Source organism: Raphanus sativus, chromosome 1 (genome assembly GCF_000801105.2).
Source record: "Raphanus sativus cultivar WK10039 chromosome 1, ASM80110v3, whole genome shotgun sequence".
Classification (NCBI taxonomy): Eukaryota; Viridiplantae; Streptophyta; class Magnoliopsida; order Brassicales; family Brassicaceae; genus Raphanus; species Raphanus sativus.
Window position 1 is genome coordinate 22,434,936 of NC_079511.1, and position 15,690 is coordinate 22,450,625.

The following is a 15,690-nucleotide window of genomic DNA, read 5'->3' on the forward strand; positions in this document are numbered from 1 at the left end:
AAAAATGCAACTGAAATTGATGTTCAAATAACGTTATAGATGATGATTTGGTCAAAAAAATATTCCTTAAAGAAAATGACTATATTCAACCTACTTTTCTTTATTTTCTTACAAATGCATCTCGATACAATTATATATATATATATCTTTCTAATTTTTAATAATAAGCCAAAAACTAAATGAATTGAATAACTAGAATAAGAGAAACAACTTTAGGATAACTCTATATTCTTTCTGTCGCAAATATGGCTTTGAAATATCAAAATATTTCATTAAAGAAGTAAATATAGAGTTATACTTCTACGGTTAATTAGTCTGAACTTATGGGTTTTTAAAGTTAAGAGTTGAGATCTAGAGAAAGAAGTTTAAAATTAAAAATAAATAAAAAAATTTAAAAAATTTTGAAAGTAGTTTCAAAAGGTATTTTAGAATTTCAAAAATAAAAATTGATTTTTTTTTAAATCGATAAAATTATATGAAAATTTTCAAATTGGAAAATATATAATTCAGAACAATAAATATTTTTATGTAACTTGTTATTAATTTGTATTTGCATATCTAAGATATAAAGTTTCTTTTGCCTCTTTAATGATTTTTTAATCATTTTCTACTTAATGGCTTTTTGTGACAACAAAACTTGTAAAATATTTATTTGAGAGAATTTTCCGTAAAATAAAATTGAAGTTTAGATTATCTAGCAAAAAAAATTAGGTAAAACTCAATAAAAATATATGCACCAAATTTTGTTAAACTTAGTTTTTACGAGAACCAAATTTTGTTAAAATTACTTCTTACTACCTAGTTTAATATTCAAACTAATTATATCACTCATTTTATACACTTACATTAAAAATTATGCTCATTTTAATATCCATACTATTTTCATTTTAATCAAAATATTAATAAGCCTCAAACAAAAGTTAGAAAATCTCTAAAATTTAAAAACAAATCTTAATATTTTAAAATTTTATTTTAACTTTTAAGAATAAAAATAACTAAATTTGAATAATCTTAAAATTTTATAATATTAGTTCTAGTTTTTTTAAAAAAAATCAGCTTATTTTATGATGTTTAAAACTAATTTATTTAATTTATTCAGAATTAAAAGTTTATAAATTTTATCCAAATTGTATTATTTTTATTTTAAAATTTAAAATAAAAATTGAAACTTTTAATATTTTATTTTAATTTTAGATATTTTATAAGTTTTTCTAGAAAATTATTAATATTTTTGATTAAATTACACATAGTTTAGGTATTAAAATAAGCGCATTTTTAAAAGTAAGTCTACTAAAATTTTTAAAAAGTCTTTGATCCCGAGCTAAGGAAGTGTCTCGTCTCCAAACTAAAATTAAATTTGATATATGATACAATCAGAATTTTACTCTAAAGAAATGTACGGGTCTATAATCTCATAAATAAAATAATACTAGAAAAATAGAGATTGCCCACAGGTCCTATAATCAGGTTTGAAGGCACTAGTTTTAAGAAAATGGAATGTGAATGTTAAAAAGGTAAATGGAGATCATCATAATAATAAGCATTGAGAAAAATCACGAGTTTGGTATGAAGAAAAAGAGACCGAGTCAAGTCGCGCGAGTAAGATATAAAACTCGAAATAGAGCGAGTGGGAGGAGGGATAAGGAATGTGAGAGATACGCGACGAAGCGAAGAGTTTTTAGATTTTTTTGAAATCTAAAAAAAAATAAAAATAAAAAGATACCCCACAACAATATACAGAATCTTCTCTACTGTTCCCCTTCCTTCAATCCTCCTCTTCTTCTTTCATCATCATCACCTCTCTCTCTAAACATTCCACCGTCTCTTTCTATAAAATCGGTTCAAACAGATCTCTTCTCAGGTTTCTTACAGCTCACTCTCGACAGGGTTTTTGTCATGACAAGTTTTTCTTTCCAAGTTTAAAGATCGAGACTTTTAACTTAAAAGATCGAATTTAATTTATCGGGAGGAAGATGGGTTCGTTAGGAGATGAGCTTAGTCTAGGATCAAGAAGACCCACTTCGATACCGACAACGATCTATGGGTTTCCGACAAAAGCTTATAAGATCATGAATGTTGAAAAGCTTGAAGAAGAGAAGATGAAGATCCAAGGCAGTGATCTTGATCTTCCTCTTTGTTTGCAGATCTTAAACGATGGTTTGTTTGATCTCATCTTCCCAATTATGATCATCAGAATTTGATTTGGCAGATGCTGAAACTCTGTTTTTTTTTTGTTTTTGCAGCGATTTCATATTTGAAGGAGGAGAGCAAGAGATGCTCAGAGATGGACACTCAGCCATTGTTGAGAGATTTCATCTCTGGAGATGGTCTATTGCTGAAAAGAGAGGAGAAGAAGCTTGAGCTATGGAGAGAAGATGATCACATCCCAAACGGAAGATTCTCAGACACGAACAACAAACTAGATGTTGAGGTAAGAGTTTCTGACATTGAGATTTCATTTTGGATGATTCCAGGACAAAGGTTTGAGTTGGTTTGGTCTTAATTGTTTCAGAGAAACGAGGAAAAACCTTATGGTCTGTTGAATCCTGGCATGAAGACTCCAGAGGTAGAAACCGGTTTAGGACTCGGTTTGGCTTCTTGCTCGATGGTTAATGGAGGAAGAAGTAAAGGGATTGGCTTTACCTCTAACGTCTCTGTGCCACAGCCACCACCATATCTTCAGCAGCAAGCGTTGTTGCGGAAGCAAAGAAGGTGTTGGACTCCTGAGTTGCATCGCCGTTTTGTTGATGCATTGCAACAGCTCGGTGGTCCTGGAGGTACAAAGACATGACCACCCATCTTCTTGTTCTTGAAGTTTTAAAACAGAATGTGTTACAATCTTTTTTTTTTTTTTTTTGAGTTTACAGTTGCAACTCCTAAGCAAATTAGAGAGCATATGCAAGAAGAAGGCTTAACCAATGATGAAGTGAAGAGTCATTTACAGGTAACGTAGCTAAAAAAAACAAAAGTTGAGGCCTGTTACTAAGAACCCATCTTTACATTTTTTTATGTTATTTATGTAGAAGTACCGGTTACATATCAGGAAGTCTAATTCAAATCCGGAGAAACAATCAGTAGTTGTTTTAGGGTTTAATCTGTGGAATTCATCATCACAAGATGAAGAAGAAGGAGGAGAATCATCAAAGAGAAGCAACTCGCAGTCAGATTCTCCCCAAGGTCCATTGCACTTACCTTGTACAACAACTACTACTACAGGTGGAGATAGTAGCATGGAAGATACTGAAGATGCTAAATCAGAGAGCTTTCAGATTGGGAGAGATTAAAATCTCCATAAATCTCAAAATCAAGAACCAATTTCTTGATTTTAGTTTTTGTTACTTAAGATTCACTTCACTACTATTGCTAGTAGTAGTGAATGAGAACAATAATTATAGAAAGGATATATAAAGAAAGTGAGAGAGCAAAAGAGTGAGGATGGTTCAAATTTTTTTTGTGTACGGCATTTTTGGTTGGGTTTTAATTGAGGTATTACGCTTGTAATAATCTTTTTTTTTGTTTCATCATATTATTTTTGTTTATATATATTATTAGTTGCATGCTGGGATTTCTGCATTTGGGAAGCATAATAATAGAACTAGGAGGGACATAGGCATGTGTTGTTTTTTATTCAGATTCATATATGCCTTCGACCGAAAGATATGCTTTGAATTTTGTTTATTTCTTTTTAAATGTGGTTTAAAATTATGTTTTTCAACGTTCCCCTAATCATGGCGTCGTTCGTTCATTCAATCAACTAGATAAGTATTTAACGTTTTTCTTTTTCTTTTTTTTGATAAAGGGTTTGTATATAACGTTTTTAAAGGGTGGACAATTAGCTAGAGCAGCGGGTGCTGTAGCGAAACTGATTGCAAAAGAGGGGAAATCGGCCACATTATTTAGCATGGTTGATAAAGATTAATGGATTTCTTGAAGCTCAAGAAAACTAGTTACTGTTTCCACTTTCAAAAAATCTTTGGCCAGTGCATTCTCTTGGAGTACAGTTCAAACGAACTAACACATCTCAAAGTACACTAACCAAGATTCCAAAATGTATAGATACTAAGGGCAAAAGTTGCCGAGATTATTATATCACCTTTTTTTAAATGAATGTTAAATTTTATTCAATAAAAAAATCCCTTTGATTTACATCATTATAATACTGCACACGAAAGAAAGATTTTATATATAAATTTCTGAGCTAAGCTCATCTATAGACTTTAGGCTGGTCTTGTTGAGAACCAGAAACTAAGGCCATCCTCCAACTGTGCGTGATCCATTCTTTGAACTGATGCAAACCTGTTTATAATTTTCCTCTCCATGATTCTGATCAGTGTTGTAGTAGTCAAAGGCTTTTCACCATGTCTTTTCCTCTCCATGATTCTAGGATCCATGAATGATTGTTTGAAATATATATCTCAACGTGAAAAGCTTTGTATTGTTCCGACCAGTAGATATCAACTCTACTATCTCACTCCAACTACACGTGAAAGTATTACCCATTACTCCTTTTGCAAGATTCTCCCACACTGCTGCTGAGAATCTGCATTCAAAGAATAGGTGATTCCTGGTTTCCAATGGATCATCACATAAAGAGCAGGCAGAATTAGTAGATCCTCCCCACTTCAACATCTGATCACCAGTGGATAGTCTATTCCGAGTAGCTATCCAAGTGAGAAAAGCAAATTTTGGTGTTGCAAATCAAAACCATATCCCTTTTCTCCAAGCACACTTAGTTCCTTGCTCTCAGCAATTCCCAAGTTGACTTCGTTGAAGTTTTGTTTTTGAACTTATCATCCTTGCTTCTCCACATACTAATATCTTCCTCTGTTGATGCTTCATCCTTCCACTTTTTCATTTTCAACCTGATTGAGTATTGAGTTTCGATGTCTCCTTCTACGATGGGTGGCTCCATCTTCCACCATAACATATTTCCAAATACCCATATCAATATAGCCTCCCGTTCCAATAACATCCAAAAGACAACCCAACGAAGACCATTTATCCTGCCAAAGTGAGGTTGATTTCCCATTCCTCACTTGCACTTGATAAAACTGCTTTGCCATTTCTCTATATTTCAAGATTTTCCCCCACATCCACGAGCCAGCCTGAGTTTCATCCCTTACTGTCCAAAGAGAACCCTTACGGATCAGATAAACTTGAATCCATCTCACCCATAATGATTTCTTTGAAGACAGAAGTCTCCAAATTAGCTTCAGGATGCATACATTATTCATCTCTTTTAAGGTTCTAATGCCTAATCCCCCTTCATCCTTTGGTTTACATACATCAACCCAAGCAATCTTAGCTTTCTTAGTGGTCAAAGAAGGCCCTGACCACAAGAAATCAGAACATAATCTTTCAATCTCGTTAAGACAAGATGCATGAAGCCTAAAGGCAGCTAACCAGAAATTCGCCAAACTCGTTATTACTGAATGAATGAGCTGCATTCTTCCCGCAAAGGGAAGAAACCTTCCCGTGCACGAGCTTATCCTTGATCTGATCTTTTCTATGAGAGGAAGATAGTCATTCACCGTCATCTTTCTTGTCTCACAGGAAGATTTACAGACTCAAAAGGAAAGGCAGATAGCTCATCTATATTTTGCTGAGTTACTCCTGCCATAAGAAATCTGATCCGGTTCTTGATTCTCATAAAAGACCAAAGAAATTGGATTTTTGGATTGATTTCATTGACCAGAAAAGCATGAACAAGCCAAGCAGCTAGTGATTATCAGTCTATAAGTCATAGAATCATGCTCTGTCATTGTTCCACATTTGGCAATCTCTGGTATCCTCTTTACCCCGAAAAAACTGTGCTGCCGAAAGTACATAAACCATCTGAAGGAATTTTCATTATAGCAAGATCACTTGATTTATTATATGATTTATTCTATGAGAGAAACTATCAAAGACGTGTATTTACTGCCATTGAGTCACTTCCTCGACCCTCTAATCCAGAGTGATGTGCATTGTATGTATGGTGGCTCAATATTCTCAAAGCGGGTTGTTCTTGCTCAATATATGAAGAAAAAATGATACACTATATAAAGAGATCCATAAGCGTGTTTGTTTCTCTTCATGTTTTATATTGACAAGTGTAGCAGTCTTTTCTACTCTGTGGAGGTAAGGATCCGTTTTTATAAAGATTTGAGTATCACAAATGGGAAGTTCACTAACCAAAATCATAGACTTTGATGCCATTGACAAATACTTCTGGTAGACTTCCATTGATGTGATTATCAGTTAAGCAAGGGTCAGAAGACTCAGAACCGAAACACTGCACAAGTAATCCATTCAAGTTTAGAACCTCAAAAGAAGAGCAACCGCCGTGAATGATTGTAGAGAATCGACCTTGGCTTTCTCTTTGTAATAATCGAATCAAAATGGAACCGATATGTTTGGCAAGTCTAACTCCAAACCGGAGTAAACTCAATATCACTATGAATCGAAAAGATTACAAGCCTCGCACTAGTTGCGTGTTCTATGAGAGATTATTGTTTCTGTGTTGTATCTAACAAGAAGAGATGAGACCCCTATTTATACAAGTAGATCATAGGTTCTCTTAGATAGAAAAAAGGAAAAAACGATTTGATCCTAGAACTAAAAGGAAATTTCCTTTTTTTAGACTAATATCTTGATGTCTTGTTTTCAGGTCCAAAACCGAAGCCCATGATAAGCCCACCAGATGGCCCAAGAGGCACCAAAGCCTCACATTCTCCACCTTGACTCTTTGGGACATTTCATCGACTTCTCCGTCTCTCTTATTCTTCCTTTGGCGAAGAGAAGCTTCGACGATCTCACCGATCGTCTTCTCCGACGACCGTTCCTCGACGCCGCTTCACCGGAGTTGCATGCTATCTCCGATCCTTGCTTCTCTCTCTCGCCCCCGCTGTAACCTCTCTCTCTCTCCGATTCCCTGTGAACCGAACACGAACACGACTTCGCCGCCGTTCGTCTTCACCTGCGATAGTTTCCACCGCTTCCGCCATTAATATCTCAGGTCCCGTTTGCTCTCTCTCGTCTGTTTCCTTAGACTTTGAACAAACCCTAACCTTTGATTTTAATTTATTTTCCAGCTTATGCTTTTGATGAATCCATCCAGACCTTTAACCTTCGTGATTTTCCAGTGGCAAAATTCCTTTTGCTTACCTCACGATACCTTTGAAAACTAAACCAGACTCGTCAAAGACCAAAGGTATCTTCTTTGACTTTTCTTAAGTACGTGTCCTAGCTCCATTTGAAAACCTGTAGTGGAAGATTTCTTTGCTGAATTATTAAACATCTCCTTGTTTTACAGCTCATGGTGTTGACGTCTCTTCACCATCGTCACTTCCGTAAGGTGATCAAATAAAATTGTTTCTCCAATTCCTTTTAAGAGCTTTAAACCTGTGAATTGATAACCTTGTATTCACAGCTTTGTTGCAAACGCTTCCTTGCCGCAACCACACGTCTTCAGGTAAAACATCTGATTCTCCCTTTTGTAATGGTTTTTCCAGCTTCTGTTGAAGTTTAAACTTCTGCATAAATAATTCTTGACTAGTATTCCTGAATAATTTTGCAGGTTCCTTATATAGACGACTCATGTCTACAACCACCATTCTTCAAAGGTAAACTTCTGAATTCATCTTTTCAAGCTTTAATAACTCCCTGTCGAACCATCAATTTGCTTTTCCTGAAACTGATATTTTATTTTGTGGCCTTTCCGCGAGGTGAACGAGTCGACAGCCTTGTCACCTGCAGCCACACGAGACCTACTAAGGCAGAACCTTGAGGATCTCCAAGCATGTCTCAAACTTCTGTCCAGGTACACACTTAGTTAGGAAATCCGCCGGGTTGATAGATGTGTGAATCTTGTGAACCGTAACGTCGCCAGCCTCAATTACGTCTCTCATAAAGTGTAGTCTAGTGTCTATATGCTTAGTCCTTTCATGGAACCCGCCATTCTTAGCTAGGTGTATAGCACTTTGAGAATCTGAAAACACTCTCACATCATCTTGCTTGAACCCCAATTCACTAACAAAACCCTTAAGCCATAATGCCTCTTTGAAAGCTTCGGCTAAAGCCATATACTCCGATTCTGTCGTTGATAGAGCTACGATATGTTGGAGACCAGATCTCCAGCTTATTGTGTTGCCTCCGACTTGAAATACATATCCGGTAATGGATCTTCTCCTATCCAAATCAGTAGCGTAGTCTGCGTCACAGAATCCCTGTACCTTAAAGTCTTCTCTTTTAGTAAACATTAGGTCTGAACCTAGAGCTCCTTTAAGGTATCTCATCACCCACTTAACAGCTTCCCAATGTTGTCTTCCTGGCTTGCTCATGTAGCGGCTGATCAAGCCCACTGCGAAGCATAGGTCAGGTCTAGAACCCACCATCGCATACATTAAACTCCCAATGGCTGATGCGTATGGTATCACGTTCATGAACCTCGTTTCCTCGTACTCTTCTTCCTTCGTCAAACTCTTGAGCTTAAACTGTGGTCCAATAGGTGTAACCACCGCCTTGCTCTCGACCATGTTAAAAGTCTCCAGCACCTTCTGTAAATACTTTCCCTGCGATAGCCTTAGAGTTCCTTTGGCCCGATCTCTAATTATATCCATCCCAAGTATTCTTGAAGCTGCTCCAAGGTCCTTCATCTCAAACTCTCTCTTCAAGCTGTCTTTGATTCTTTTAATCTCCTTAGAATCCTTAGACGCTATTAGCATGTCATCGACATAGATCAAGAGATAAACCATATGAGATAAATCTGAGCCTTTCATGTAGACGCAAGGATCGTAAGCGCTCCTGTAGAAGCCCTGTTCCTTCATGAAACTATCAAATCTCCTATTCCATTGTCTTGGTGACTGTTTTAATCCGTAAAGGGATTTTAACAGGAGACAAACTTGATCTTCTTTTCCCTTCTCGACGAACCCTTCTGGCTGTGCCATATAAATCACTTCGTCCAACGTACCGTATAAGAAAGCCGTTTTCACGTCTAGTTGTTCCAAATCAAGATCATAATTTGCAATAAGTGACAACATAATTCTGATTGACACGTGCTTCACCACTGGTGCAAACACCTCCGTGTAATCAATCCCCTCGACTTGTGAAAACCCTTTAGCTACTAACCTAGCTTTGTATCTCGGCTTCTCGACTCCCGGAATGCCTTCTTTGAACTTGAAAACCCACTTGCTGCCAATAATTTTCTTTTTCTCTGGTTTTTCAACCAGCTTCCAAGTCTGGTTTTTCTCCAACGAATCCATCTCTTCTTGCATTCCCTGGTTCCATAACTTCCAGCTTTTACTTCTTCTTGCTTCTAAATATGACTTAGGCTCGTCCATATTCATCTCTTCTGCTATAGCTAGAGCATAAGCCACGCAGTCTGAATCATCAAACCTAGAAGGCTTCTTCACTTCTCTTCTGATTCTGTCTCTAGCAAGAATATAATTATCCAGATTTTCGTGTTCAGCTTCCACGGCTTCTTCTTCACTTTCTGAACTCGAGGATTCAGGTTTCGAGTTTTCTGATGTGGGAGAAACTCCACCTTGAACTGTATCCTCTGTATCTGCGTCACTAGCTGGGTTTGAAGGTCCTTGAACCAACACCGGACTGAACGTCACCGTCTTCTTTTTCTTTTTCTTCTCGTTGGTTTCTTCGACGTCTTTAAACATCTCTTCTTCGTTGAAGATCACGTTCCTGCTCACCGTACATCTTAATTCTTCTGGTAACCAGAGTCGATAACCTTTAGTCCCCGTTGGATATCCCATGAAAACTCCTTTCATCGCTCTTGGACTGGTTTTGGCTTGAGTCACGTGTACATAAGCGGTACATCCGAACCTTCTTAGGTGGCTTAGGTCAACTCTTGTTCCTGACCACACCTCTTCTGGTAGTTTGAAATTTATAGCTGTACTAGGAGATCGGTTGATTAAGTAGACAGCTGTAGAAGCCGCTTCCGCCCAGAACTTCTCCTCTAAGCCTGCCTCTGTCAACATACACCTAACCTTCTCCATGATCGTACGGTTCATGCGTTCTGATACTCCGTTTTGTTGTGGAGTATAGTTGCACGTTCTGTGTCTTTTAATCCCTGCCTCCTTACACAATGTATCCATCTGTGTATTGCAGAATTTCAATCCGTTGTCCGTCCTAAGACATTTCACCTTCTTTCCTGTCTTTGTCTCCACGCTAGTTTTCCACTCTTTGAAATTCTGGAACACTTCATCTTTTGATCTCAGGAAATAGATCCAAACTTTCCTAGAAAAATCGTCGATGAATGTAAGGAAATAATAGCATCCTGCGAGACTCTCAACCACCGAAGGTGAACCCCACATATCTGAGTGGATGTATTCTAAAACTTCCTTAGACGTGTGCTTGCCCTTTGGAAAGCTCAACTTGTGTGCTTTGCCAAGGACGCAATTCTCGCAAAACTCTAACGTCGTCACGTCTTTCTCGTTTAGATGTCCCTCCTTAACTAAAATATTCATACCTTTTAGACTCATGTGTCCGAGTCTAGAGTGCCACCTCTTAGTCAAGTCGATATCAGGCCTTGCGACTGCAGCTTCACCACTCAATACTGTACCTTGCAAGTAGTATAGACCATCACAGTATTTCCCAGAAATAACCTTCTTCTCTCCTTTGTAAAACTGCACCATGAAGTCTTTTCCTTCGTATCTGCATCCCATCTTCTCCAATGAACCGTAGGAAATAAGGTTTCTTCCCATGGTCGGCATGTAATGTACGTCGGTGAGAATCACACTTGATCCATCATCATTCATAATTCTGATCTTCCCGATCCCTTAGACCTCGCTGACTGTGTTATTGCCCATCAAAACCTTCCCTCCTTCTATGTCTTCAAGATCAAATAAGACATTCTTATTTGGAGTGATATGGAACGTACATCCCGAATCAAGTACCCATTCCTCTTTAGTAGCTTGCTGGCTCGCCACTAATACCAATGGTTGCTCCTTCTCTTCAGCAATGTTGACCGAATTTGCCGGCTTCTTTCTCTCGGGACACTGCTTTTTAAAGTGTCCCTCCTTGCCACACGTCCAACATTCTTTAGAGAATTTAGGTTTTGATTGTGATCTGTTTCTGCTCTTTGATCTAGCTCTCCAAGTCTTGTTGTTCTTCTTGTCACCCCTTCCTCTATCGTTTCCAGCGAACAGCCCCTCCGAGTTACTTTTAGACTTGTTAAGAAGTCCCTTCTCCCTTAATTCTACTTCCTGAGAATAAGCAGAACTTGTAACATCACGGACCGTTAAGGTCTCTTTTCCGCTGCCGTATTTTAAAGCATCAACGAGAGATTCATATTGCTTTGGTAGACTGGTTAAGATCTGTATTGCTTGATCTTCTTCACTGATTTTAATATCCAGACTTGCTAGATCAGCCACAAGTTTCAGAAACACATCCAGATTTTCCTCAATGGATTTGTGTTCTTCCATTCTGAAACCTGCATATCTCTGCTTCATGTAGATTCGATTTGGTAACGTCTTGGTCTGATACTCTGCTTCTAGAGCCTTCCACATATCCAGTGATGTAGGCTCATTCATAACCTTCCGTAGAATAAGATCAGATAGGCACATACTGATCAGATTCTTGGTACGCAACTCCTTGTCTTGCTCCTTAGGATCAGGTTTAACATCCTTCTGTTCTTCATCACCTTCACCATCCGTAGAAGGAGTTTTCTCCTTAAGAACAGACCCCAAACCAAAGATCTCTAGCTGACATAGCATCTTGTATTTCCATAGACCAAAGTCACCTTTCCCATCGAATTTCTCGACTTCAAATTTTTTTAAAGTTGCTTCCATCTTTCTAGTAACCCGTAAACTGTTGTTTCTTTGTTTGCAGGTTGTCGCAACACGCCGCTCCGTCAAGCTTCAATCACCAACGAGCCGAGTATTCTTCACCACACCAGATAAGAATTCTCCTTGCTTGTTTATTGAATCTTGACTTCGAATCTCTGTACTTGGATCTAGTTTAGCCTAAGCTCTGATACCACTTGTAGAGAATCGACTTTGGCTTTCTCTTTGTAATAATCGAATCAAAACGGAACTGATATGTTTGGCAAGTCTAACTCCAAACCGGAGTAAACTCAATATCACTATGAATCGAAAAGATTACAAGCCTCGCACTAGTTGCGTGTTCTATGAGAGATTATTGTTTCTGTGTTGTATCTAACAAGAAGAGATGAGACCTCTATTTATACAAGTAGATCATAGGTTCTCCTAGATAGAAAAAAGGAAAAAACGATTTGATCCTAGAACTAAAAGGAAATTTTCTTTTTTAGACTAATATCTTGATGTCTTGTTTTCAGGTCCAAAACCGAAGCCCATGATAAGCCCACCAGATGGCCCAAGAGGCACCAAAGCCTCACAATGATGTTAACGACCATATGGAATTATATTTAATTAGTTTTCTTCGGTGGTAAAAACCAAATTTGTTATATGTACGTTCTTGGGCTTTTAAAAAAAATGAGAGCTATGTTTGAAACTTTATAATCACAAAATGTATACCAATATATAAAAGGGAATGAGCGAGGTTTTTTAAGCTGTCCATCTCAGTACAAAAAATTATCAAATTAGCATCTTGAAGATTGCCACGTCAGCACCATCTACTCATCATGATTTATAAATTAATTTTTAAATGTAATCGTCCAATTTATTTAGTTTGATTAACTTCTTCGAAAAATTATAGTCCAATATTAAACATACAATATAACAAAATAATAGTCCAACAGTAAGTATGCTTTTCCCTTTCACTTCTTCTTTGGCCGCCTGACTCTTTCCCTTCACCTACTTTCAGTTACCGGAAACCCATCTCCGTTACACTATCTTCAACTATCAATGGCGCCTTAATTACAGTAACAATCTATCGACCCTCTTTTCAGCTTCTCTATCTTTCTATATATAAGCCAATGAATATTCCTCACACCACTACAGCAAAATATAACCTCATCTTCTCTTGAGTTTTTTTCCTTTCATTCATGTTCAGATGAAGAGCATACGCATCACATAAGAGCTCACAATGAAGGAAATTCCAGCAGTACCATAAGCTTTCTGGCTCTTCGCTTTTCTCTTATCAAGCGCCAAATCAAGCATAACAATCCCAATCTAACCAATAACGAACATGAATCCTGAGAAGAGACTTCAATGATATTATTGCATGTTGATCCGAGCGGACATAAACAGCACAGGTTGTAAAACTGGGGTGATTGGGTCTTAACGTTATCGTTCTGAATTAAGGAGTGAAGCTTCCTTGGAATCATGGCCTCTTCACTAGCTAAAGATTTGACCAAGTAAGCTCTCTAGATTTTCAACTGTTCATTTCCAACAATAAAGTGAGACTTTTGTTCCATGTTCATTTAATGACTGATTCTAGTTACTTTCCACAGTTGATTGTGAACACTCCATTAATGTATCAGAATCGTGTCGCTGCTAAATTTGAGGTGATGGAACCTTGCTCCAGTGTCAAACACAGATATCTTCTTTTGTCCAAAACTTTGATCTGTTTTTTTGTGATTTATTATTTTTGATTGATTTTAGCATGATTTTTGATGCAGAGAAAAATGGTCTTCTAAAACCAGGAGATTTCAATTCAATGCTTGATTCTTTCGCACTACCACCATAGTTTTCTTTGTTCAATGTCTCTGACTTTTTAGTTTCTTCTTTTAGGGTGTCCTGATTGAGCCAACAAGTGGAAACATCGAAGATGGGTTAGCACTAGTCATGAGCACGGGGCAAGTACCCGGCACTTTTGAGGTACTTGTTACCCGACTTGGTTTGTTTAAGTATTTGTATTTGTTTCTTTTACTTGACCCGTTCTGAACAAGTACTCGCTATATCAAGTACTCGTAAATTTTTTGGATACTTGTAAACTACTTGACTTGGTTTATTACTTGATTTTGTCTTTTACTTGATTTGATTTGATACTTGATCTTCTCAATTACTTAACCTGTTTTCCTTGACTACTTGAAGTTAAATATGAAATACTTGATATCCAAAAAAAACTTCATATAAACATACGAGCTTTCAAGCATAAGTTATTAACTGTTTTAAATAATAGCTAAAGACAAAATAAAGATAGGCATTGAACTTGGTTACTTGAACCAAATACCCAAAAAAAAGGAAGCGAACCAAAATTTTTAAATCCCCGAACGGATCCTAAACCTTTAGAACCGAAACCAAAAACAAAATGGCCAGATCTAATCTGAATATTTTTAACAAAAATTTGACAAAAACAATATCTGCGCACGGCACGGATCTGTGTTTAGTATATAATAAATAACAGAACAAGTAACAAGCCAAGTAGTTAAAATTAATAATATATTTGCTACTCGACTTATACTTACAAGTAATAAATTTCGCTTACTTGTTACTCGACTTGATTGTAGTAAGTACTTGTTTATTCAAACCTTTCAGGAAGCGACCACACTACTTTGTCTCCTCCAGGATATCCTCGCCAGTTCATCATAAGTTTCTTCTATGAACTTTCCAGATTTTTTAAGGTCGGTTGTGGATTATTTAAGATTTTACTTTCTTGATTTTGAATTTGTTTTCTTAAAAGATTTGTGGATTTTGATTTTTTACATTTGTTTCAGTTGACCCTCATGTCTGCCACCGTCAATGGTTCACATGCTCGCGACTTTACGACACCGGTTCAAGACTGGTTCGAAAAATTCTTAAAATGCACTATACCAATGATTTGTCTGTTGATCAGATCAAACGATGAGAAGAGGAAACCATCAGTTGCTCCTCCTTCCGGGTTAGGAATACAATGAAGTTGACTAAAGAGATAGAAAAAGAAGCTGGAAATTGGTTCATAAAGTTTATAGAAAAAGCTTTGGAGAAGGGGATGAAGAAGTGTAAAGGCACGGGTGATGCAGATGTTAACAAGTTCCACTGTCTCTGATTTTCTAAGTTGTAAACTAGGTGAAAGCAGAACAGACTGCTGATAGCACGAGATATAGGTACATCCAAAAGCATCATAGGTCACTAGAAAGCTCAGAATCAAAATGAAGAATTTAAACATGATTCTTTTATATTGTTCTCACTTCTATTTCAAAGGCTTTTTTTTGAACAACTTCAAAGGCTTCTTAGTTTCCACTTCTTATCGATAATTTTATTCATGGAATCTATTGCTGTTAATTAAGCTTATAATAAAGTGGCTGTTCTCAAATGTCATAGATAAAAGATGGTCATATCAGTAAGAAAAAAAAAGAAAAAGACAAACAAAAAAATGTTTTACAAATTACACAGGCAGCTTCGTGTAAATGTAATGAAGGTCAATTTTATCATCACCATAAGTGTTCATGTTTTATCAAACTTAGTCGAGAAATAAGCATAAGTCCAGCTGTTAAGGGTGAGTTGTCTGATTTGGTTTACAGTCAAGTTGGTCCCTTAGTAACAACAAGCTTACATGAGAGTTAAAAATCAATTCAAGAACTGTCGACATGCACTATAACTCTTGACTTGAGAGTTAAAAATTCTTAAAATGCACTATACCGTTGACTTTTTCATTTTTAGTCATAAAACTTAGCTTTGAAAAATCAATTTAAAAATGATGAAACAACAATCAATGATTAATACATAATCAGAAAATTCTAAGAGAAATGAAAACTAACAAGATATAACAAATATAATAACAAAATTATTGAATTATGCAAAATTTTTGAAGTTGAATAACATAACATCAAACAATTTTAACCGTCAGAGATGA

The 15,690-nt window shown here is 36.7% G+C and overlaps 1 protein-coding gene and 1 long non-coding RNA gene across 5 annotated transcripts; both read left to right on the forward strand.

Moving 5' to 3' along the window:
• The first annotated feature begins 1,708 nt into the window (after window positions 1-1,708).
• LOC108824995 (transcription factor HHO6) lies at window positions 1,709-12,528 on the forward strand. Of its 4 annotated transcripts, none has more exons than XM_056987901.1 (11): window positions 1,709-2,157; window positions 2,244-2,431; window positions 2,513-2,777; window positions 2,868-2,944; window positions 3,024-6,997; window positions 7,074-7,192; window positions 7,295-7,336; window positions 7,412-7,453; window positions 7,559-7,604; window positions 7,707-7,801; window positions 11,824-12,528. In XM_056987901.1, exons 1-5 carry the CDS (start codon window positions 1,974-1,976, stop codon window positions 3,282-3,284), a joined length of 975 nt encoding a protein of 324 aa, XP_056843881.1. In that variant the 5' UTR covers window positions 1,709-1,973; the 3' UTR covers window positions 3,285-6,997; window positions 7,074-7,192; window positions 7,295-7,336; window positions 7,412-7,453; window positions 7,559-7,604; window positions 7,707-7,801; window positions 11,824-12,528. The 4 variants fall into 4 exon arrangements, with proteins under 4 accessions (XP_056843881.1, XP_056843888.1, XP_018453875.1 ...); XM_056987908.1 differs by having other exon boundaries at window positions 12,290-12,528; XM_018598373.2 differs by having other exon boundaries at window positions 7,559-7,801.
• A 902-nt stretch (window positions 12,529-13,430) lies between these two features.
• Window positions 13,431-15,054, forward strand: LOC130496116 (uncharacterized). The gene is made up of 3 exons (XR_008935145.1): window positions 13,431-13,733; window positions 14,394-14,479; window positions 14,573-15,054. It is a non-coding gene; the product is annotated as an uncharacterized LOC130496116 (long non-coding RNA).
• The last annotated feature ends 636 nt before the right edge of the window (window positions 15,055-15,690 follow it).